This window comes from Gymnogyps californianus, chromosome 1 (genome assembly GCF_018139145.2).
Source record: "Gymnogyps californianus isolate 813 chromosome 1, ASM1813914v2, whole genome shotgun sequence".
NCBI lineage: Eukaryota > Metazoa > Chordata > Aves > Accipitriformes > Cathartidae > Gymnogyps > Gymnogyps californianus.
In genome coordinates, this window is record NC_059471.1 from 21,152,971 (window position 1) to 21,179,402 (window position 26,432).

The 26,432-nt window shown below is 38.4% G+C and overlaps 1 protein-coding gene across 4 annotated transcripts in view; it reads right to left on the reverse strand.

The window, feature by feature from the left end:
• MIPEP (mitochondrial intermediate peptidase) overlaps window positions 1-26,432 on the reverse strand; it is a 659,177-nt gene that overhangs the window by 570,586 nt on the left and 62,159 nt on the right. For 2 of the 4 annotated variants that reach the window (XR_007767749.1, XR_007767750.1), the window contains exons 17-19: window positions 18,171-18,292; window positions 17,321-17,394; window positions 8,189-8,368 (exon numbers count right to left, since the gene is read on the reverse strand). Coding sequence is in view for 2 of the 4 variants with exons in the window: in XM_050911826.1 (XP_050767783.1) it covers window positions 8,274-8,368; window positions 17,321-17,394; window positions 18,171-18,292 (291 nt within the window). In the remaining 2 variants the exon portion in view is untranslated. Of the gene's footprint in view, window positions 1-8,117; window positions 8,369-17,320; window positions 17,395-18,170; window positions 18,293-26,432 lie in introns of those variants that run through there. The other 2 variants (XM_050911826.1, XM_050911813.1) reach the window with 1 other exon arrangement.

The window sequence follows — 26,432 nt, forward strand, 5'->3', positions numbered from 1 at the left end:
TTGGCCCTTAAACACTTTTTCAGAGGACCAGACCTAATAAAGCATACACGCGTGTGTCCCTTGGTTGACTGAGAGCACTGATGGATCTTCTACCCAGAGCTGGAGCAGCAAAGGGGCCTCTGGCCGAGGATAATGTGAGCTCAGTCTGTCACCTTCCCTGGTCCCAATGTCAATACAAGGCGCACAGCCTCACTTCTCCAGCCTAAAAACTGAGGTGAATAATGAAAAAGTAAGAGAAAAGCTCAAGGGTCCAGTTTATTTCAACAAGTTCTGCGCTTCTGAACGGGCTACACCGAAGTGACCTGTTACATAGGGTGCGGTGACCGGGATTTGAAGTGTTTTCAGTTGGCACAAAGGGTCCCGACACACAGAGAACGAGTTATAAAAAGAGTTTAGCTTTAACTGACCGTTTTAGTTTGTGAAATGTTTTTTTTTGCCAAATGAAACAGATAAAATTGGAGATGCAAGACGGGATGAGAAACAAACATGAAGCAGGGAAGAAGAAAAAAAATCAGAGCGAAGCCAGCGAGGCACAGGCTTCAGACCAGCTAACAGACGCTTCTTACAGACCAAGGGAAAGGCGTGGAAAATGGAATAGCTCACAAAGTAAGAAATTGAATGTCAAATTAGCTATTTCTCTGTACTCTGCCAGCCTACATGAATTTTTCACACACATTTGGTCAAAAAACAAAGAAAGAAAAAATAAAAGCAGATTTTCTTGGAAAACAGAGATTACAAACTGAACAAACTACTAAAACCACCTTGTCTTGGGAATTTGGCTTAAACACCAGATTGAATCAAAGATAACTAATTTGATTAAGTAGAACAAGTTATCTAAATCCCTATTTAGGGAAAACACCGCCAGCAATTCAGCACTGTTTTGCAAAAGGCCTTCGATGTTACAGTTTCAGCAAGAGCAATACCTATAGACACATGGCACTTCTCAATGCATGAAGGACACGTTTGTTGGGCAAGCGTCAGGGCAAGACAAAAAATTAAACTTACATGAAAATACAAAGAAAATTTGCCAGGATGGTAAGGAATCAGGTCTGATCAGAACTTATCTGGTCTCTGACAGCTGAATTGAGTTGCAGATCCTAATAGCACTGCCTCTTTCTTGCAGCATACAATTACATCTCCAGTTCTTAGGGAATTCCTTTTTCAACCCCATTGCGACAGTGCGTGCTATTTGCGCAAATGTTAAGAGACAACGAACTGTGATTTCAATTCTTATTTGTAATGAATGGGATTTACTATGGCTAGCATGAATCATTTTGGTAACATATATGATTAATTTTATAGAAGTTCTAGTATGTTATGAAAGTTGCTCTATCATCACTTGTATTTCCCCAGGGCTCTCTTATAAAATGATTTTGTTACAACTGTATTCTTCTTGGAACTAAAGTGTAGACGACTGAGTACATCTGTATGTCAAGAGAAGCAATGTAAGCCAAGACATTCAAGGCAATTTTGCTGCCTTTTTCATTTCTAAAATCCATGTGAAGAAATGCGAACACTTCTGGACTCCAGCATTATCAGCTGTTCAAAGCTGAAGATACTCATTTCCTCCCAGGCTGTCAATAAGCTGCCTCCGCGCAGCTCATGGCTGCCCAGAGCAGATGCTGGGGCTCAGCTACCAGGAACTGGGATGCCTGTCAAATGACCTTGGGGGAAAATGCTCAACAGATATAAATAACGTAGGTCTTTAATAACTTCCTTTGAGCTACGGAAATTTATCCTGGATGAGGTTTTGGCTCTGTACAGAGGGCTGCAAAGTGAGTTAACTGGATTCCACCTTCATGAGGAAGAAAAGTGGGGTTGGTAGGAGTGTGCAGTACGTGACACCAGCAATACCTTCTGACTTTATAAGCATTTTTTTCTTTCATATGTATTTTGAACACTGGAAGTAGGCTACGATTGAGCCCTTGTGACTACTTCTGAAGGGTACCATTAACAAACAGTCTTTAACAACTGCCCTGCTAACCTGTTGTGAGTATGCTAGAGGAGCTCAAGGAGCTTGCCCAACCCTTACATTAAGGGCTGCTGCAAACATCAGCCAAACAGGCTTCTGACCGTGTTTAAGGGACAAGCCAATATTCAAACACCTACTTGATAAATTACTGTTATTCACGACGTGCAGCTGCCTGCAGTGCCTTGAGAGCTGCTGCCCCATGGCACGCCACCTAAAGGGGCATGTCCATCCCAACTTGCCCCGGCTTGGCAATGCTTCGCCTTCTCAGCAGGTCATGTTTGGGGCATTTCCCCAAGGCCCAGCTCTCCCAACACTCATCTCCTGCAGCGCAGGGGAAGGCAGGTGGGAAACACTGTTCAAGCATGAGATACACTTCAGGCTATATGGGCACGTGCCAGTAGCAGCTGTGGGCAGGGTGGGAAGAACCTACCATGCTGCCATTTTGCTTTTCCTCTGACATGATCACAACCCCCAGGTCAGAGTCACAGCCCAAATCACCCCTCGCCTCCTCCTACCCCCTTGGGTCATGCCCCACTGCAGCTGTAAGAGCAGAGGGAGAAGGCGGGCATTTGGAGGTGTCTAAGGAGTAAAGTGAGGGGGCTGTAAGGAGTCAGAGGGACAACTGCCAAAAGCCACTTCATAAAACCCAGGATGTCCTGAAGATTAATTAAAAGCATCTTCTGCAACTATTTTAATATTGTACTACATGATACTGTCATTAATGTATAAACGCAGTCATATACAACAGGCAGTAAAAGCAAACGATGGCGGCATTTGACGACTGAAAAATGGTAACGTTAAAAAAAAAGAGTAAGTTCGGCGCTTTGAGGTGTTCTGAATCTAAAACAGGATTCCTGACACTTCTATTCCAGCCATCTGTGCTCTCTTTATAGTTACTAGAGCAACAAAAGGCATGTGCAAGAGTTGGTTCATCCCATCCTGAGACGGGCAGGATATATCCCATTTTGAAGGCGCCTGTTTCTTCTCATCAAGTGCAAAGGCAGCTGGAATGGCAAGCTTTAGCCATCCCCAAGTTGCCTTAGAGGCTACAGGCTCATAGGCGACTGCTTGGCAAGAGGCATCCCACTCCCTTTCCTCTGTGTTTTTAAATCTACACACCAGCAGAGCACCGACTAGTCATCCTTATGACTAGATCTTTATCGGCACTTCGCTTCTTGTTTAAGTATTTTGTCTTTAACAGATTTTTTGGATACTTCCTCCGAACAACCAGCCGTAACAATTTCCTACAACTGCGCAGCTCCGGCGTGCCACGGCGCTCCGTTTAAAGAGCCATCTGTTGAAGAGCAGCCGCAGTGAACTTAAAAGGTAAACAGATCTCAGCCCAGGGAAGATCAGAAGGGCCGACAGGCGGTCCTGCTGGTGCTGATTTATGCTTCCTTATCTTTTATCTCCTTCCCTCTCCTCCCCGAGCACACTAGCTGTTCTCCCACGGTCCTTCTCCCAGGGAAATCCGTGCGCTTGCTTTCTGCAATCGTGCATTTTCAATTCTCAAGTTCTTTAAGTCTTCTAATTTTAATGTAATACTCCCCTTCTGGTATACTGCAAACCTGCCAGGGTAAAGCACTCACTTGAACTCGTTCCCAACAGCACGTAAATAAATCCCCGGCTCTGGGAACAGAAAACCTCCACTACTTTGACCAGAAGCAATCTGAAATAGCAGATGCACAGTGCCTCCCACTTAACAGCAAGCAGAGGAGGCACTTTGGCTCACACCGCTTTTCCAGCTCTCCACTCATGAACTCCTCCCTAGCCGTGAAGCCATCAGCAGGACAGTTACCCAGCGAGCGTGGACTTGCTACCCTCGTGGCAAAACTTCCTTCCAAAGACATTGTCTTCGTTCATAGCTCATAAGACCAGAAAAGACAGCTGTCCCCTAGCACAACTAAGGCTACAGGCTTCTCTGAATTAATCTGAATTAGGGCATATTTTTGAGAAAATAGTCCAGTTTTGACGTACATTTCTAGTGCTGATCAGTCAATCCCAGCACCATCCTTCACGCGTGTTCCAGGGCTCAGTTTTTCCTGCTGTCAAAAAAATAAACTAAAAATTAGGGGCAAATTTGTCTGATTTTAACTTTCAGCTACTGGCTCTTGTTAAACACTTGTTTTCAGACCAGTGTTCAACCTTTCAAATTTCTGCTTCTGTATCACAATTAAAATATTTTAATCTTCTGATAAACTGAAATGCATATTTTCTGAGCCATCAATATTGCTGTGTTACAACCATCTCTTCGCTTCCCTGTTAGTATTATCTATGATACTAAGCTCCATTACTTTGATATATATTCATATTTAATTTTTGCACACAGATTTAAGTCTGACCCACTGTACCAGCTGTTAATTAACATCTGTAGAAAGGAAAGTATTTTATCAACATATGATATGAATTCTTCCATCTGGCTTTCCACTGAAGACAAAGCAGAAATATTTCTGAACACCTCTGCCTTTTCTGTTACTGACAGTGCTGTATTTTCCATTTTAGACTTAGTGCTTTGGAAAGAAAGCCCTCTTTTACTCTCCCCAGGTTTTTAACTCAGAACTCATTTTGCTTCTGTATCAACCCTTTTTTGTGCCTGGTTTCTAATCTATATTCAGTTCTTCCTTGCCCTACTTCCCCTCTCTTCCCTGCCTTCTTCACTTAACTGCTGCCATCTGCTCCTGTTATCTTTGTTGGTAAGGCGTTTAGAGAACTCCATGCAGCACCAGCTGCATTTATGTCACCAGAAAGCAATTATTAAGCAATATTTCAGTCTATCTTAAGTGAATCAGAAAAATAATCACATCAAACACAAAAAAAAAGTGGAGCTGACACCTCAGACTATCAAACGTAATCCACGTGTGTTTTTCTGATGTGTCTTAATTATGTGTTGTTATCATTTCAGGATTGCATAAGGGTATAATTTCTTCTGAAGATTTCACTACTTATTTTCTACAGCAGCTAAAATCCAAAACATAGTACAATTTCAGATTAAAAGCATGACGCTGAGTTACAGTATTATAAAACCAACTTTTGGATAGCTGGTTCAGCAGCCCCAGTGGGAAAATATGGAATGCTGGAAAAGGATTACAGTGGTTTTTACATTTACGAAGAGTTACACTGCTGGTCACAAGAGAGGTCTCACATTACTGAAAGTACACATATTTGCTGGAAAATAAAAGTCTCTCAAAAAGAAAAACAGAAAGGAAAAAGCATTGGACATTTGAACAGCTGGAAGCATTTTTAGAAACTACCAAAAAAGAGAAAAAAAATCTCTTAGAATAATATTTCCCTTTCTGTAGTAAGCATCGTAGTGGTGATATAATACGTTCTCAAGAGGCTTAATCACGTCTACTGTTCAATCCTCAAAGGTTATTTCATAAAACAAAAATTAGTGGAGTCAACAGAGTTTCTTCACAAAAAACCTGAAGCTGTTGTTCCAAGTTACATTATTTTTCTGCCAGCTCCCATCTTTGTCAAATGTCCCAAGAGCTATGAATCTGCGACAATAAGCTACAGTCCACTGTGCTCTGGCAAAAGGTAAGATCTGCTTCCTTTCTTTGTCTATATCTGATTTCAGTATTAGGAAGATGTTGTTTGATGCCCCTCTGATAAAAACTTGAAAAGATTGTTGTTTACAGAAGGATCAAATGAGACAGTGAATTAAGGAAGTAATAGCAGCCATGGGCATAAAACAGTGTGACTACTACATATATTTTGATAAAGTATCTACACTCTAGAACCAACATCACTTGAATTTCTTTCAAATTAAAATCTAGGGGCAATCTCTTAATTTTAAATGCTCTGTTTATTCCGCCAATTATGAGGCTTTATTTTCTTTACCATAGTGCTCCCAGGGCTGTGTCAGCACTAGGATTTCCTTTTGCTAAGTTCTTTTTGTCACAATGAACCTTTCAACATGCGCCAACTCCAGATAAACATTATTGGTAGTTTGCTCCAGTACAAAAACCAGGCAACAAACAACACAAGGCTCCCTTAGCAACACCCTTGAATTCCCTTTAAAACATACTTCCATTAAATACTCTACAAGGGGTTGTTAAATTTAGGTTCATGAGCCATTGTATCCTTTTGAGAACTTCCAATCTTCACAATGTGTTTTTACTCACACCTAAATTTACATCTGTTTAGTTTTTATGGTTTTTTAATCACTTAACTTACAGCAAAATACCCACCTAGTTTGTTAAGCGAAACCATTCATTCTTTCCTCATAGGGACCAACTGCAGATACAGAATGTAGTCAGTCAGACGTACAACACAGAAGCCTTGTTGTGGTACATGTCTGAAAATATGCCTGCTATTGTTTAATCAAAACATTTAATAGCTAAAAATGTCTAAACCCAGTTCTAATAGAATGGCACTGCTATTCATACAAGACAAATTCCCGTCATGCAAAAACAGACGAAGTGAAAAAACATGGCCAAATATCAAACAATACCCAATAGCATAAATTCTGCTAAAAAACGGGCCAATCATCCAATCAGCTCTCACTCTTGTTTATCCCTTCCCAAACATCCACTGTTTCTGGTGGAGCTTTTTTATCTATATTCTTCACTTGCTTCTCTCCCAGCTATTTGCTCTCATCTCTCAGCCTTGGTTCTCTTCCTCTCTTGCTTCTTTCACTGCATTTTCGCTGAGCAGGACACTTATGATACCTTTTGTAACAACCTACAGAGGACCTCTAAAAGACAAGGCCATTTCTAGAGAAAAATTAATCACTTTTTTTTTTTTAAATAGGCACTCAAATACCATTTCATAATTTACTTCAAGACAAAAAGAAAACCCCACTGATAATATTTCCTTTGTTCTCATCACCCACTATATAATGTACAACCTCAAACTGCTTCAGCCTATCCTGGAAAAACATCTTTGTTTTGAATGATTTTGTCCCCCCACAAAACCTACCCTCCTGTACTTTAAACAGTTCCCCAACACTCATCCACTCATCATTAAAAGGAAACTCCATGTGAACAAACATGCAGGGACCAGATTCAGGCCGTACCTATGCCGCAACATTGCCAACACGTTTCCATAGTAATTGCTCTCTGCAATGGAATTATCAAAATGCCTGCAAATCCATATTCACCGAAACATGACAGACTTCATCCAGTAAAGCTCTTAAAGTAACGTGGGCAAAACTAAACCACCGCTACACAATAAAACAAACACACCCAGATAACAGATAAAAGGAAAAAAGGACCCCGTTAATGGGAGAAGAATACTCAGAAAACAACTGCTGACCCCTGAACACTGATGCTCAGCAGAAGATTTGCAAAAGATAAGCCTAGGAACTAAAATTCTAACTCTGTTGGATATTTAAAATACTACTAATTCAATAGCAAGACCAGTTCTATGGCACCTTGTAAATTCCATTCCTCCTCCCAACCATTTTATGCACCTGACACAATGAACAGTCCATCTTTTGTATTTAGCTTTAAAGTTTACTATTCTGTTCTAAACCTGAAGAAGACCTGCTCAATGGCTTCGTATAACAAAAGATACTATTTTTACTTACAAACATGGCCACAAATATACCCACTGGATCACCACAGCTACAAAAGCACAGCTACCTTCCATGTTATCCTCCACTAGGAAACATTTGTGGGATACCTATTTTACTCCTTTCTCTCTCTTTTTTTGTGTTGCAAGATATCTCTTTCCTCCACACCCTAACATTTTCCATCACATACCTGTATGACTACAGTTTTTCCTCTCCCATCTTTTTGTTCCCTATCTCAAATACAGTTCCTAGTTTTCCACTTGATCTTTCTTTCCAATTTCCCCTCCGTTGCAAACACAATTTGCTTTTCCCCAATGCAGAACTCCCATAAGTAATAGGGTTAAAACAAGTTTAAAGAATACCCATGAGCATGTGAGAAAGACCCAAGCAAACAGTTCTGGGCCATGACACTCGACATGGTATGTCCTAATACTGAATTCAATGTGCGTACCAAAAGACCATTCATACCACTCCACTCACCCTGAAGATGAGTTCAATTCCCATTTAATCAGCTGTTCCAACAAGATCAAACTTTCTAACAGTACATGCTAGAGGATTTGTTCTCTCAAATTCCATGCTTAAGCTCCTATGCAATGGAAAGCCATCGTCTTTATAAATGAAACCAGGTGATCCAATGAAATTATTTATTACTGTTCCACCAACATGAATATTCAAACTTTTACAAGTGTTCACCAAGAAACAAAACCAAGTCACAACAATATTTTATCCACAATTATGAAGACATATGCAATCTTCCATAAAAGAATTCAGTTCTGTTGAACATTTTTATGAGTCCATGATAAACGTTTCGAAGTCCTGGTCTAAGTCTGAAACAAGGGCATCCACAAAATCTTCAACTGAAGGTGATTTCTGAAGCATACCTACAAAACCAAGACGACAGACTCTTAGCAAGAATACTATGACCTTGAAAGCTTTGTCAGTAATAACGCTTGTTGCTAAGTAACTTTTAATGTCACAATATGACAGAAATGGCTACCATGTTTCTTTGTCAATAAACGTAATTACAGTATATAGGGATTATTTAATTTCTTCAAGCTACCTGCTACACGTTATCACAGAATTGACAGGTTTCAAGATTGTTAACTGATTTTTATCATTACAATCTTGCTTAAGCAGGGAATTATATCCATTTTAAAGCAATGTAACCATAGACTCAGTCATTTCCAAATGACTGGAATAAATCAGTGATTGAGCAGGTATCTAAATCCTCATTTGCCGAGTCTCAGGTCTGACAGAGCCAGAAAAAAACAACATATTTTCTCAAAGTGTAACACACCTTAAAAGCATTTAATTTAGTATTTAAAGTACAAATATCTCTGAAATTTTTCACAAGGCATGAAACATACCCAAACAAAAGCATTTTAAGTGCACTGCAGTTTTAGTTTTGCTTTTTTACAGTACCAAGACTACCTTTTATTAAGAATTTTAATTAGTGCATCTGTTAGCTGTAGCATATGGCTACAGAATAGCAGACAGGGAAATTAGCATAATGAAGAATCATGCTCAAGTACTTTGTCAGGTAATTCTATAAACGGAGGAGCTGAAAATCTCACACCTTCCTCCCCAGAATCCCAGTTTTTAGAAAGCATGAGAATATATCCTGTAAATTATTTTCAGATGTTTCTTTGTACTTAACATTACATTAATGTTGGTCTTTTCACTGTTATTAACATTTTCAAGATTATATATGGAAATTTACTGCATTACTTGTACGAGAAAAAAAACGGTACAGCTGCCAAATAATGTAACATTTAATCTTCATAATTCTTTGAAGTGATCTGTTCTTTCTGACAACCGCCAATGTAAATATAACCTTGTTCTACCCTTTCTGATCGGTGTACCTACTGAACACAATTTTATATTCTTTCACATCCTCAACAATATTTGCTTTCAGTGGAAATTGTAATTGCATGCTGCTAAAAGACCGGAATCTTTTACTGTAACACACTGATTCAAAACCCACCAGGAAACAGACCAGCTCGAGGTAATTTTCTGTGAGCAACCAAAAAGAATTTTCTTGCTAAGACCTCACAGAATCCCATCTCAATCTGATTTAAAGACATGTTGCAAGTGTCAACACAAACTGCCATGACTCAGTAGACTAATACTGAGCACTAAAAGGAAAACAAATCTCATACTATACATACGTTGACTGAAATGCAGTTAAATGAAGTCTGCATCAAGCTATTTTCAAAATGAAAGAGAACAGAATTAATATTTCCGAATACTTGGTAAACTTGTCATCTACTCTAATGTTAGTAAAATTGCTATAGAATTACTTCTAGTTCACAATGAAAAATGGCTTGCTATATGCTGGGCTGAGAAACAGATGTGTCCAGATACCAGCTACTAATCTAACCTCCCCAGAGAGCCATGGCCTCTTGCAGACTCCCTCTCTCAGGTTCCTGAGTGGGCTGGCTGGGGGACATGCACATTTGCTCCCTAACAGCCTTGGAAAAATTCCAGTTTAAACTCATATTATTTTCCTGCAGTTTTCTTAGAAGTGGAGAGAATGCCTTAAGAAGGTGACATGGATGGCAGCCCACTGGAATGCATGCATGACTACTGGAGCTTCATCTTAAGCTCAGTTGCAGCAGTCCAGTCCTGACAGTGCAATTAGTTTTGCCTTTTTTTTGGCCTCATTTTGCCTCAGACATTTACATCTGAACTAACTGGCTCTATTTCTAGAGACTGGACAGTAGGAAGACCTTAATGGGTGCCACTCATCGGACCTTTTTCAGAGGTCTACTTTATGATGAGACGAGTTGTGCCTATGAAGAACCGACTTTTCCCTGTGTCCCAGAAAGGAAATCTGGATGACTAGCTCAGGTATAAAAATCTCAAGTTGGTGAAATCATTCCTTCCTTCCAGTTTTTAAGATGTGGCTCTATAAAAGAACCATTTTTCTATAGCCAATATGCCCTTTTCTATCAGATATCAATATGGAGTGATGACTGTAATGCTGCATAGACAGTATATAAATATGGCCATAATAGACATAACCACCACTCCCCAAGCCCCAAAATACAACCCCCCCCCTTCCAATACTGACTTTATAAAAAACAGCCAGCCTGGATGACGTTTAGCCAATTCTTTTGACACCCTAAAATTTATTCTGCTGTGGACAATTCTTAAAACTGTGATTATCAATATGCTGCAAAAGAAGAAAAGCTAACAGTACAATGATTAGGGGGAAAAGAAGAGACTGATGCTGGGATTATCTTCAAGTAAATTTAATTTCCCTCTTACATAAAAGTGGCAAATCATAACAGAAACATTCCAACCCTGGATATTACAAAATGAATAAAAGAGACATAATTAACTACAGTACACTTGGATGTATTTTAGTGCAGCTGAATACAGTCTTACCACATCTCACTCAAAACTTGTTACAAATTGCATTCATCTAGACTCCACATGGTTTGTTTTAAATATGTAGGAGAATTCAAAATTGTTCTGGCAATAGCGGTGTCAAATGACCTCCTACCCAGTAGTTCCAACTTTTGATAATACAAACAGATTTCAGATTTCTTGCATTAGTGGTCTACTGCATTGCTATTTTCCCATCACTGACATCAAAAGCAGACACTAGCAGAATTTGCTTTTGCAAGGGAAGGATGAAGAGTAACTGAGGTCATTGCTGAAGAACTCCTACTGTAGTAAAATGATCATGCCCTTATGAAATAACTAACCACAGATTTTCGAGTAGACAACTCCAAAAGAAACAGACACTGATGGTATTTCCATGTTTTAACCTCTTACTCTACACAGATGTGTTAAGAATGGTCATGTCTCCCTTCAAACTCCATTAAAATATATCAAAGCATGATCAGCTTTGATATATTGTAAGTACTCAGCACTTCAGTCTAAATGATTTAGTAAATTGTCCACAAGTTCTGATGGTTGCAGTTTTAAAATCCAGGAGTGTATTTTATACGTTCAGCCCAACTCCTATTTCAGCTCAGTCTCTCCCAAGCCTAAGGCAACTGCATAGCTTATCTTCTCTGCTTTGAAGTTTTCCTTCACATTACAGCACTGTGGTTAACCACACCCTTTTGAGAGATGGTTAGCTATAACCTACAATCACTGAAAATTGGGAGAAGAATAAAGCCTGTGGCAAAATTTGGCCTCTGCCCCTTTGGAACATTATTTTGGGTCCGTGTAGTTTGAGTTAACATATGTTGCCATTCATATCACCTTTTAGGATTTATGAATATTTCTTACACTTTCAAAGAGACATACAATCATTATCTGAAGATTTTTACAGCCTCTTCAAATCATAATTATTCCACGAAGTACAATTTGAGGCATGGAAAAACAAATTTTCAAACTGCATTGGAGCAAATGCGTGTTTATTTACACATTCAGTTGGCTTGATTACCGTGTATGCACACAGCTGAGTATGACCGTCTGCAATATAATACAGCATTAACAAATCAAGAACACAACTTCACATGTATTTTGCACGAGGACTTCTTCAGAGACCCAAAGGGCAACGCGACTGCATGAAAACTGCAGGAGAAGCACACTCCAGGATATGTTCCATGCTCTCAGTTCCCAGATCATCCAACCCAGTACTTTTCACACTGCAATTCACTTTCTGCCTATGCACCTGGGTTTCTTTCCAGTCAGGGAGTGCCAAGGGAGAGAGGGAGGGATGGTGCACACCTGAATCTTGTTCAGACCTGCAACCAGTACACAACTGGACCTGGAAGGGACACCTGGGTTACATATCTTTAAAGGAATTTGGAATCCCTAATGCCATGTAGTCCTGGGAAGGAGAGGGTCTGCAAGAGCCGTGTGGCCAACCCAAAATGACAGAGGAATCAAGTTCTTCTCAAACTGTATTTCCTCTCTAAGGAAAAAAAAAAAGCAAGCCTCTTGGACAAAGCATTGTTCACTCATTTTTTAATTGCTCCTGCTATCCATATTTGTGACTATTTCTGTATTTTGTAGATTATCAAAGGGCTAAGATAAAAGGGGTCACTTCAGAAAATGTTAAAAAAGGCTTCATAAAGCCTTTGTGGTGTTTTTTTTTTTTTTTAAATGGAAACAAATGCCAAGAGAATCAAATCCAAACAACAAAAAAAAGTATATTGTGTTTTCTAATTAAAGACTAGTCCAAACAGGAATCTTGTCAGTAACTCCACTGGATGGCAGGTCAGATCCTTTATCTTCCCTAATCAGTACATCTATGGATGTGGGAGAAAGATGAAAAGCTAGGGTCATATCCAAACACAAAAGCCAGACAATAGATAGCTTCTGAGAAGAAAATTGTAACAAAGAAACTGTATAAATGAAATGCGCTTGTGAAGTTATCTGTTATCAAACAGTCAATGAATATGGCTAACTTCACAATGAGATACGGAAGCACTTCAAGGGTGAGGCTACATACATGCATCCGAAAGTCAGACTTCTACAAGCGCATTTCTTTATATAAAAAAAATGCCTGAAATAACAGCCTACGGAACTTAAGGTTTTTGAAATATGGCACTACTGAGCACAGAATCTGGACTGTTTCCCTGAAGAAGAGTAAAATCAACAAACTTTTAAGTTTGGTGGAATCTGTCTTTAATCAGGAATTTGGTCATCTGCTATGGGAGCGCAGTTTTGCAACTGATGAAAACCAACAAGAGATGGAAATCAAGTATTCTGGAACATCCGTAATGAAAAGGAAAAAATGCAGCAAAAGGAGTCAGAAGCTGATTGAACCTAAACAAATTAAAAAACAAGTAACTGTTCTTACTTTTCTCCTTAAATTCTCAATTTTTGTAATAAATACAGAGCATTTAAGTATAAACATATAATAAGCTTTTCCATCATGTGTGTTCTATGATTTAACCTCAAATAATCCCAAATGAGCAATCAAGTTATTAACTTGTCAAAAGACCTCAGTCACCTCAATTTCATTTTTCAGGGAGTCATTCAAGCATGCTTATTTAAGTTTTGCACTGTCTACAAATGAACATCACAATATGCACAGGCAAGGAATCTGCTGATGAATTCTGGTTATTTTTATGATCTTGAATATCTTTTAAAATTTCTGTTTAAAGTAATATTAAAGAAATACAGAGTATAAAGGTGAAATTCAGAATACAAAAGTGGCCAGGGAGATAATCTAAAGCAAGGAAGATGTATCCTTGATGGAAGAGGATCAGATCAGGGAATACTTAAGCAAACTGGACATACATAAGCCCACAGGCCCTGATGGGATGCACTCATGAGTGCTGAGGGAGCTGGCAGATGGCATTGCAAGGAGACTCTCAGTAATCTTTGATGAATCATGGCCACTGGGAGAAGCACCAAAAGACTGGAAAAAAGCAAATGTCACTCCTATCTTCAAGAAGGGCAAGAAGGAGAACCCAGGGGACTACAGGCTGGTCAGTCTCACTTCAATCCCTAGGAAGGTGGTGGAGCAGCTAATCCTGGAAACCATTTCCAGGCTCCTGAACAACAAAAAAATCATCAGGAATAGTCACCATGCATTCACCAAGCGCAAGTCATGCTTAACTAACTTGATAACCTTATATGATGAAACAGCTGGCCTGGTAGATGAGGGGAGAGCCGTGGATATTGTCTACCTGGACTTCAGCAAGGTTTTTGACACTGTGTCCCGTAAGATCCTTACAGAGAAGCTGTTGATGTATGGGCCGGATGAGCAGACAGGGAGGAGTATTAAAAACTGGCTGAGTGGCCGAGCCCAGAGGCAGACGATCAATGCCACAAAGTCTATTTGGAGGCCAATGACTAGCGGTGTACCCCAGGGGTCAATACTGGGTTCAGTCCGGTTTAACATCTTCATTAATGATCTGGATGACGGGCCAGAGTTCAACAAAGAGAAGTACAAAGTCCTGCACCTGGGGAGGAACAACCCCAGGCACCAACATATGCTGGGGGCCACCCAGCAAGAAAGCAGTTTGGACGAAAAGGACCTGGAGGTCGTGGTGGACACCAAGTTGAACATGAGTCAGCAATGGGCCCTTGCTGCAAAGAAGGTGAATGGCATCCTGGGCTGCATTAGGCAAAGCATTGCCAGCAGGCTGAGGAAGGTGATCCTTCCCCTCTACTCAGCACTGGTGAGGCCACACCTAGAATGCTGTGTCCAGTGCTGGGCTCCTCAGTACAAAGAGAGACATGGACATACTGGAGAGAATCCAACAAAGGCCCACTAAGATGATGAAAGGACTGGAGCATCTTTCCTAGGACAAAAGGCTGAGAGAGCTGGGACTGTTCAGCCTAGAGAAGAGAAGGCTCAGGGGGATCTTATTAATGAGTATAAGTACCTGAAGGGAGGGTGCAAAGAGGACAGAGACAGGCTCTTGTCAGTGGTGCCCAGTGACAGGACCAGAGGCAATGGGCACAAACTGAAACACAGGAGGTTCCCTCTGAACATCAGCAAACACTTTTTCCCTGTGAGGGTGACCAAGCACTGACACAGGTTGCCCCCAGAGGCTGTGGAGTCTTGCTCCTTGGAGATATTCAAAAGCTGTCTGGACGTAGTCCTGGGCGCCCAGCTCTAGGTGGCCCAGCTCTGTTTGAGCAGGGGGGTTGGACCAGATGACCTCCAGAAGTCCCTTCCAACCTCAACTATTCTATGATTCTGCAATTCTGTGAAAACATCTTGAAAACTTCTGCCATTTTTTGTAAATCATAGTCTGTGCTCTTATTATCAGTATTACTCATGCTAATGCTGACACAAAGGAGTTACTGCTGTCTGGTTCTCCTATTACACATGAACAAACACACCAGCAGGTGCACTACAGTTACTGACCTTAAAGTGACACACAGTTCTGTTCAGTGGTTTATGGATTTACCGATTTAAAGAAAAAAAATAAAAATCAAACTGTGTATCTTTTATACATAGATTTTTTGGTTACATCATAGAAGATTCCATTACTCTACCATTAACATCAAGTTCAAGGCCCTGCAGTATGCACAACTATTCCTTAAACATAGCTTGCTCTCTTCTTCAAACCCCAGGCTGCACAGCTATCGCCTCTTCATCATTCACCATTGGTCATGACAACTCACTGATGAACTATCTGCACTAAATGAACTGAGGACCATAAGCCTGAGGACTATGAAAATTGAAATGCCTAAAACAACTAATTACTGCATTACAAGAGTTAAACTTGTTTGTGTGCCTTCACTGTACCTTGCCAGACTTCATCATATTTGGATTTCCTTTAAACTTAAAATAACCTTGGAATTTCCTGGACTATGATGCCACTTTTTCAGATTAATTTCAGTAGCAAGTTTCATCCAAAATAACTGATGCATACTCTCAACCCCAAACTGATTGTACCATCTTCCACTGTGTTCTCTCACATGCAAGGGGGAAAGCCAGCGGTACTTCCATAGATTTTATATAAGTCCATCCACAGATGAATTTTGCAAACTTCATTCAAATAATATTTGATTCAAGGGAGCACACTGCCAGCAACTTCAACATAGCCTCTAGGACATTGCAGGAAGATTCCACGCTCAGTAAAATTAAAAATACTTCCCAGAAATAGAAGAGACGATAGGCATAACTGGTGTTGAAAAACATTCTTTCTTTCTCTACCATATGACTTACAAAATAATAATTGGATTTGCTTGTAAAGATGTACGTTCCTGTCTTGCAACTTCTTAATCCACAATTTTGGGCTACAGTTTTTTTGAGGTTACAAACACAGACTCTTCAACAACAGTAAAGAAAGGCCAGTTTGCAAAGTCATGCTGAATGAAAAGTAACACTGTAGATCAAAAATATAAATAGACTAATCTAGAGAATATATAGTTGCTTAATATATGATGAGTCTAAGGAGAGCAGAGGTTATGGCCTCAAATATAAACAGATGGGTCAAAGAACTGAAATGTTCTAGTTATGAAACTGTGCCAATCTCATAATGAAATACAGATACATTACCACTGTCTTCCTTATCTGTAGAAAAAAACCCCCACAACTTCCAGTCTACCAAACTGGAGTGAACAGAGGCCAATGAATTAGTATTCATCCTTAATATTAAGAATTTCAGAGTGAATTGAAATATGCCCCATTAGATGAAGTACTTACCAAGTGCTCATATCAGGAACAGCGACATTAATGCAAAAATGTTTGGTTTGAATACTGCAACATTACAGAGGAAAGTCTTTATCCTGATCTTATTGATAGATTTGAGATAAAGTCAGCAGTCAACTTGTTTCATTCTCCTGACTTTTTTTTTTTTAATATATGAAGTATAGTATTCTTGCTATCGCTATGAATGATTTTTAAAAGTTATTTTCCAGAGTCAAAAGGCAAATACGGTATTGAGAGGAACAATGAACAATGTTTCTTTATTATAGTCTTCAGACTTCTATTTAATGAGAATGTATACTCAAAGTACTGATACAATCAAAGCTATTTTGATGATGCTAGAATGACATGGCCAAAACAAGTTCAAATTCTTGTATACAAAATAACCAGATCTATTATGAATTCCATGTATGTAAAAGTTACTCATTTTTTGTATCCAAAAATGGTGTCATCTATCTTCCTTCAGGTATGTGATACTCTTATTCTGAATTCTTTAGACAACCTTGTAATACAAACCCTTCCAACACTTCACCCCAATTATCTGTGTGTGTTTTTATTCTGTGTATCACAAGGAGTTCTACTGACCATGACACAAAGTAGATGACCAGTCCACTTAACTAAATAAATGAACAAGTTTTTTTTCATAAACCCAATGAAAATCATAATTAAACTAAAAAGCCCAAACTGGGAAATGCAGTTAAATTATTTCTTCCTTGAGCAAGGGAATAAAACAGTTCTAATTTTTTTCTACCTTGAACCATAAGTATGGGCTCTTTTCCACCGCCGTGTGCCAGCATCTCTCTACGATAACGTTCACCCATTGCCCTGGAGAAACACAGATGTTAGAGCCATCTGCAAACACAACCTGTTCAGCTTTCAGTCAGATTTGCTTCTAGGATCTCTACAGAACTCAGAGACAGAGATCAAATGAAGTTTTCCACCCTGAAACAATGACTGCCTTGATTCCATGTTGACTCCTCAAATTTAAATTACATTTAAAAATTATACTATGAGTAACTGAACTAGACAAATTTTATACATATGAATATGTGTTGGTGTTTATAGAAGTTAATTTGCAAACAACATTTCAGTCTTCATTGCTCCAAGGGGAAAAGTTGCTCTGTTACAATGCTCTGAACATTCATTTATTGTCACTTACAATTTGTGATCTCACAATTTACTTTTAAATTTCACAAAGCAAAATGAGTAGGATAGCTATACTTAGCTTTGAAGTTGGTGACATGAAGCTTGTTTAATACCCACAGTTGCTTTGATTTCAATAGAAAATTACAAGTAATTAGGCATCTATGAAAATCAAGCTCTCTAATTACATCTAAATATGGATTTCAGTGCCTCCCAACTGGCACACCTGTATTTTAAAACATCAACATGAATTTTTTTGCACCAATGAACATGTCCCAAAGTACACTTTATACCTGTGGTTATTTCCTGTTTTGTAATCCTCTTAAAATCAAGAAAAAAGCTAAAAACTAATTGTCATTAAAAAAAGCCCATCAACCTACGTGGCCCCATTTGTTTCACATTTTCCAGAAACAATTAGCACAACACTTCATTCTACTTAATATTTTCTCTGTTTTTACCTATCAAACGGGTCCTGAGCAAAACACTGTTTCCACACCATGGAGGCAACAGCCCTAGACATGAGGTAGGAGTAATATTTGGCACCGTAGCCCACAAGATGACTGAATCGCAGCTGCCAGGCCTGTAAGGAGAAATAAACAAAAAACAGAACAGAAGTCATCTTTTAAATCCTTTAAATTGTTTGGCATTTTCTGAAGTATAATGGAAGAAATCTGATATTATTAATGACAAACAGTTAAAAAAAAAAGAAAAAAGAAAAAAAAGACCACTACCAGAAATCCCAGAATGAAAGCATCCTTTATGATAAGAAGCTTTTTTCAACCTAAATACTGTATATCCAATTTACTGATCATCACAATTGAAATTATACATAAATAGGGTCAGACGGAAAGAAAACCAAGCAGTAAAAAAATGTATTCATATTTGATAACAGCTATGTTGTTCTACTGGTCTTGAAAGAAAACCACAATTACAAGTAACACAACATTTTATCATTTTCCATGTGGGTGAGTGCAGTGTCACACTTGGAAAAGTTCAATTTATAAACTTTTGCCACAAACAAAATGATAATAGGGACCTGCATTTAATACTATAAAAAATACAGCTTCCCATATGCCAAAAAACAATTACGTCCACATGCAATGTCATTCTTCACAGATTTGTTTGCACATTTTTAAATGCATATATATAGCAGATTATCATCTGCAATTATATTGTTATTCATTTATGTATTGTTACTTGGCTTTATGACTCATTCCGGTGACGGTGGACTCCTTTTTTAATGCTGTTTGGTGTTGACTGTTTACTTATGTTTTCTTAGCAGAGAAAATCAGAAGTATCAGCCTTACTTTCACAGAAATAAAAATACTTTTTTTTTAATTTCCCTGACTGTAACAGAGTAATTTAAACTGGGAGACCTCCGAAGGTCATCTGGTCCAACCCTTGCTCAAAGCAGAGCCAGCTTGGATGAGGTTTCTCAGGGCTCTGTCTAAAGTCTCAGTATCTCCAAGGATGAAGATTTCATCACCTCTCTGGTGCAATGTGCAAAGGCAAGCAGGTCCAAGCTGAAAAGACATTGTTTCCCAACAGATTTGGGCATATTTTTTGAACTGAAGATGGATGAATGAGACTAAGGAGTGAGAAACTTACTCTGCCCTTTTGGCTCTCTGAGGAAACCAAAGAGGAGACAAGTCTTACTTGTCCTCCTATACAAAGTCAAAGCTCTTAACATTCTTGTGATATGACTGTTGTCAGGATTTTTGTAGGTACTATAGAAAACAGAGTTTTAAAGAGGAACTAGAAGATAAATAATAAAGTAGCATAACAGATGTTTTAAATTTAAATCCATGGGCTGTCAGATACTTGTTCTTATCCTAGAGTCAATGGCTGAAATTCTGAGGCAGCAAAACAGAAAAGTGAAGGGGCATTAGCAATTTTCCAGAACTATTTATCTTTGACTGTGATTCTTTATCACACTGTAAGTAACCATTTCCTGATTTTTGACAGCTGAAATAAACTATGTTTCTTTATTCAAGAAAGTGCTGATCATCATCTTATTCTCCATTAGCCAAGTCAAAGATGTATGTGTATGTTAAAAAAAATGACCAACTGAGAGGGTGGGAAAAAAAAACCCCAGTATTTGGCTTTTACTCAGTCTTTTTACCTTAAAAAAGGTAGCAAACAGTGGCCTATAATCTAGATCATTGTGAACAGCTGATGAGAAACAAAGTTGTTAGCTCCCTTTTCTGAGCAACACCTACAAATAAAGTTCGCAAAGGTAGCTGTAATTCAGCCATTCAAAAGCTACTTTTAACAAGATGGTTATCTCCACCCTAAGACAGGTGTCCCAAACAGATGGAATTTGCCATGGGTGAGCAATCTAGCCTCTACTGGTAGCCTACACAACTAGTTTAAAGTAGGAGTAGCAAAGTTAGAGAAGATGAAAAAATGTCTCCAGTCTTCAATTTTCCTGTGGGTCTTGATGCATGATGCAAATTCTTAAGAATGATTAACTATTTTTTTTCTTTTCTTTAAAGTAAAGACCAACCATACCACATCTTATTGTAATGCAAGTATGTAAAAACATTCAGCTTGGATACAGATTCTCCAGTTTGTTCTGAAAAGTATCGTGGTTGCCATGTTTATACTTTATAGCTACAGTTTTTCTAACTAGTCCCTTAATTATAACCATAATCACTAAACTAAAAGCACATTTTGAAAAAGATCAGAGTGCCTATGTTTTTAGAAGACTGAGCAGGAAAACATGTCAGCTTTCATTTTATTGTATAGTAAGTTTTCAAAGTTAGGATTAAAAGTTCTGTACTTTCAAGCACATTTCTCAGGAATGTGGAAAGCTTTATTGAAGAATTGGTTTCACCTAGTCAGAAATCTAAATAATTTCCAAATAGATCATTTCAGTGAAAAATCCAAGTTGCTTTTTCTGCTACAAACAAAAATAATTTCTATGAGCTTGACATAGGGAAGAAAATTTCTGCCTCTCCCATCAGAAAGGAATTATTTTAATGCATCATATAAGCTGTAACTAGGACAGTATGTCTTCCTCAACAGCTCAGATTACATTATTCACATCAAATGCTCTAGCATTTAATGGTCTGCACCTAAAACAGCTCATCTGCACTTCCAGGATGATCTACTATTCCATTCATCAGGTTTATTGAAACTCTCTATCACAAATAAGCAAGGAGAAAAGAACATCTTCTCAGCAATCTGTCCAAGACATTGTTTCAGAGTCTGCACCTAAAACAGGCCTCTGTACCCTCTGTTCAAATACAAGACATTTTGTTTGACCTCGTCTTTGCTAATATACTTAAGAAACTTCACACTGCTTCCTTTCAAAAGAGAAAAGGAAAGGATATAGAAAGACCAAGGAAAGACACTGCTTGTCCCTCTCCCTGCATTTGGGGAGGCTCTCAAATATGATGAAGTTGAGAATTCAAAAATTCATTGGCAACAGGACAGTATCCAAAAAAGGAAACAAAAATAGAGGATGAGTCAATCCATCTTAAGATAGATGCCTAAGACAGATAAGGTATAGATGACTCTCTCTTCCTTCATTGGAATACATAAGGAACATACTTTTAGATAGCTCAAGTTATGTAAGATGACTACCGTCCTCAAAGGCATACTGCAACTAGGATTGTTTTCCTACTGCAAACAGCAGTCAAGGAAATCTGATTATAAACACTGCTATTCCCTAGTGAAGTTTGAAGCCTATAGTTGATTTTAAAGATTTTTTTTTTTAACCAGTACAGATTTTCCCCAGAGTATGAGTAACTCTAGCATGTCATCATTCCCTGTCACTACTTTTTTCTCAGTCCTCACACAAAGTTTCTGATCAGGAACTCCAATCTTCAATATTTCACCATTACCTAGTACCTATTACATTACTCAAGTATATTTTCTGATTCTATGCTGTTCTAGCAATTAACTTTCCAAAACTGGACTTAGCTACCTGTAAACAAATATTTAAACATTAAGACACATCCTCTACCCTAATTCACAAGGAGCTACCTGCCTGCATTAAGAAACTCTTCCTACGTATACAGATGAGATTACAATCTAGGCAATAAAACGTTCAAAAAGCCCAAGAACATATAGACTGATACTCCTTTAAAAAGTTCTGTGATCAATAAAAAATAAACACATCACTGTAAATGTATTTAAAACTAAATGGTACACCTTTTAGCATAAAACTCCATTTTAATAAAATTAGCTATCGATGCAAAATGACTTGATTTCTTGTGTTATTTCCAATGCTGAATGATTTCTCCATATTAAAAAAAAAAAAAAAAAGACATATCAATTTCCCTTTTGGAAAGGGTAAAGGCTAGACATGTAGAACTAGGGCACTCTCCTTATTAAATGTTATATTTTTGGTAACCAGCTAGAAAGTTAATGAAGACTCTGAGTAATCACCTACTTCAAAAAGTTCCATGAACCCACTCCAGGAGTTTATAAAACAGTGCATTTTACAGCATAGCCCATGGGTTATGATAATATGCCATCCACAGGTCATGTTCATGCCTGCTTTTTATCCAGCACAACAGACTGAAATAAAGGTGTGCAACTGATGCACTGCAGTTATTAAAGGGGCCTTTTTCCCACCAACATTATCAATCTTCTCTTACAACCATGTCTGAAATATTTCCAAAATTCCATGTGCAATGGCTTTCCATCTCATCGTGTAACAAACAAGAATACCTCACTGATACTTTTGTATTCTTACACCTTATGAGGAATTTTTTAAAAAGTCCTTGTAGGATACATTCTTAGGGTAAGATTCAGTTCATTTTACTTTAGCTGCCTTAAACTAGGTGTCTTGCCCAAACTAGTCACGTAGGCTTCCTTTGTAGTCAGAGGACAGAAGTATTTATCCTGTTATCTTTGGAGAGGATAGGACTACTGCTCCAGGAGAAATTTGAATAATTTACTACAACTTCTATCTTCTATTTAAAAGTTAAGCCACTTCATTCATTTTAACAATATGGTAGGATCAGTTAAACTAAACTGTTTTGAAGACTACATAAACTAATTCAGGATTCAATTATTTGAATTTTAAATTTAGAACTGTTAAGATTATCACAAAAATAATCTGATATAAAAATTTCGATGTGATTCTAAAAAGACAAAACTGGAAGGAAAAAACTACAGATGGCTTAACAGATATTAACCCAGCTTTTTTTTGAGCGTGGGTAATCACTGTTCCATGGAGCTCCACTAATTACATGGAATCAGTGCTACAAAATCCTACCACATCTTTGGGAAAGGAAAAAAAAAAAAAACTACAGAAATTCTTGACTAGTGCCTGGACTTTTCAAAATGCTCTTCCAACAGTTTCTGGTGTGATTTCAGTTACTTCAAAGTATATTTAAGTCCATTTTGCTTTGCATCTTAAGACAAAAAACACAAGCGAGAACCTGAAAAGACCCAACACTAAATTAAGAAAAGCATTTTCGTCATTTAAGTTTTCTAATTACAAAATGTGTGCTACAGTAATTACATCAATGAGCAAGTTGTTGAATAGTTTCCACGAGGAACAGTATTTGATGGAGATGATATTTGATGCCCTCCCCCTTCTTAATTAAATTCTTATTCTGGCAGGAAACCCAACAGAGGAGCAGCCAACTTATCTCCTTCAGGGGCTACTGGGTGGAGAACCCCTGGCTCTGGCACTAACTTGATATTATTGCTCCTAATGCCCTTGAATTTAGCTATCAGCATGGGTGGAAAACTCCTGGGAGTCATGAAGAAGCTCCAGGCTCTGGTAACTTGGGAGCCAGAAGAGAACGGCGATTAGCATGGAAATCAGTACAGGCTATTTCCCTCTGCTGAGACCAAGGTTTATCAGGGCTAGTGGAAATCCAGGACAACACCGCTCTGGCATGCAAACAAGCACACTGAAAGTTAGCGAAGGCAATGTTTTCTTGGCACTGCGTCAGAGCCACTCATACAGCAGGAGCTGGAGGTGGAACGTAAAGAGCTGTACGTTACAGGTCAAGAATTATGAAGCCACTTTTCAACACAGAAAAATGGTGAATTTACTGTGGGGTGCAGATCGGAGGGATGCTCCACATTTAGCTTAGCAAGTTTCCCCATCTGATGTACTAGCTGCGCAGGCATCATTTTAAAATATCGGAGGGAAAAAGTGCTTTTAGCAAAAGAAAAAAACTGTATTATCTGATGACCAGGAGATCTGGTCTTACTTTTTTCCTTTGACTCCACTTTGCATTTTCATGCTCTTCACACCCATCTTCTGTCCTAGATCACTTTTCTCAAAATTCAAGGAAGATACTCAAGAGATTTCACAGCACAGAACTACAACAACATCCAGTCATCATGTACAGAAAATTTCAGTCTCATTCATTCATTACAGTGACTCCCAGAATTAGTGTGCTAATCTACTTGAATTAAACACCCTTCTCTGAACCTCTTCTATGCTCCCTTTCCCAAAATAACTGAGCCTGCAGTTAAACAAGCTGAGAAGCATCCTGGTAAGGCTCCTCTTTTTTTCTTGCCCCCGCACAGTAATGGGCACGAGCAACCCAGCACTGCTAGCAGAAGCCCGGGCTGTGGCTGCCAGGCTCCAAAGCTCAAGCTCTGCCGCTGGGTGCACTTATTTTGGGGAGGCCAAATTGTCAGATTGCAAATTTATTCTCCCACTTTTCTGTTTAAACTACTCATTTACTTTACAAAATAAGAAAAGGATTTTCACATACGCTTTGCAGCTTAAAGAATTCACTCTTTTGTTCTGAAACAAATCACAGAATTTTTTTCCGTATTAGTTTGTTACATAAGTTTACAACGTGCTTTGAAGACGTCCTCAATTCATTCTCACTTGAAGAAACAGTTTAATGAGTTTTGGAATGCAGAGTTTGCAAAGTGTTTGTGCCAGTAGCTACCTCTGGGGAAAAGCTAGAGCACTCACTGACTGGCAGAAACAGCTCTCTCCATAGGTATGCAGCAGCTTGCTCGGTCAACTTACTTTCTGTGTTTTTGGCCTGAGCCTCTCTAAGTTTTATAGAATTACATCACCATCATTCTGGAGTTTCACAATAATAAAAAAATCCAATAAAGAGCTTTAAAGCCACTTCCGTTGCTGCAGTTTCTAATCTTGTTTAGAATAACAGAAAGCTAATTTCGAGAAACCACATCTTGTGCTGCGCCTCTAACTTGCTTAACGTCAATACTCTTCAGTTTTTCAGTGTCATGCATTTCTGTGTTAGGAGTGGGAGAGCACACAAAGTAAACCAACCCAGAGACATCGCTGACATTTTAGAAAGTGAGTCAAGCAAAAGATTAAGATTTCAATTTATAACACTTCTTTGTTTTTATTATAAAATGATAAATAAATCTAGCAAGGCAGGGAATGTAAATATTTTTGCAGTTGTTTACACTAGGGAAGAGGAAAGGAATTTAACATGCAATTAACCACTTAGGTGATTCTAGATATGTACCATATGGTCTTTGAATTACTTAAATAAAGAAAAATATTCCATTTTTATTTATAAACTATTAATGCATTTGAGCTGCTTATAGCAAAATAATTTAAAACCATTTACTCTTCATCCTCTTCTCTCCTCCCCACAAAGGGACTGGGGGAAGGGGGACATGGGAGATAACAAAGAATATCGACATCAAAAAGCTGTATATATGTTCTGCATTGCTCCACAATCCTTAAAACTTGGATTAAAAGACACAGAGATATGAAAAGTGATTCTATATTGTGTCCTTTGACTGACCTTATTTGGACAAGTTGAGAGACAGTGTTACTTGTAAACATTATAACAAGTCTTTAAAGTAAAATATAAGAAATATGCAATCAGACAATTTCCATACAAGTCCTTCATGTTGTAACACAACTCCACACATACACATGCAACACAGACACCCCATTCTATTACCAATTAATAATTTCTATTACTGCCTAAGCTTTAAAGATTCATAAGCCTGAGACAATGAGAATCAGATCATCACGGTTTCCTTCGGGTACAGACTCACACTGAAGCCCAAGGTTTTTATTCTACTTTATCAATTAAACTTAAGTATTGACCTATTCTTTGAAAACAAACATCATGAATGCTGCTTAAGATAAGCTCTTACAAAAAATGAGAAATATCTTAAGCAACGTTGTAACTGCAAAGTGTATTTGCCAGTACAACTTAATCATGTAAATTACCTGTACCTACACTGGAAGATGAGATAGCTACTGTTTTACAGTAATGCTCATTTACTATCTTTTGCCAAAGCCGTTCCAGACAGGGATTTAGGGGATCATGATTCTAATCCTGAATCTGCCACAAACTGCAGTATGAACTTAAAGAAACTACTTTTTTTCCCCTCTCAGTCTAACTGCCACCTCCTGTTAAGCGAGGGTGATAATAGTTCCTCTCTCTTGTTCTTTTCTGTTTTGACTACAAGCTTTTCATAGACAGGACAATCTCCCACTACATTTGAAGAGTATTTAATTTCAGGCCCTCTAGCCTGTGTTTATGGCAATGATATATTCAGTTATATCTATCACTATCAAATATAGCTCCAGTACTGCAATCCTGGGGGAAAAAAAGGATATGTGAGCTGTGAGAGCAGAATTATATAAAACTAAACAAAGCAATCTGTGTTTTTATATATATATAAGATATACCTAAAGCACATATAGCTATTTCAAAATGTTACCAGGAGATGTAGGCAACTAATCCCTGCGCTGTTCCTTAAAATGCTCTACTACATGGTAAATACTATCG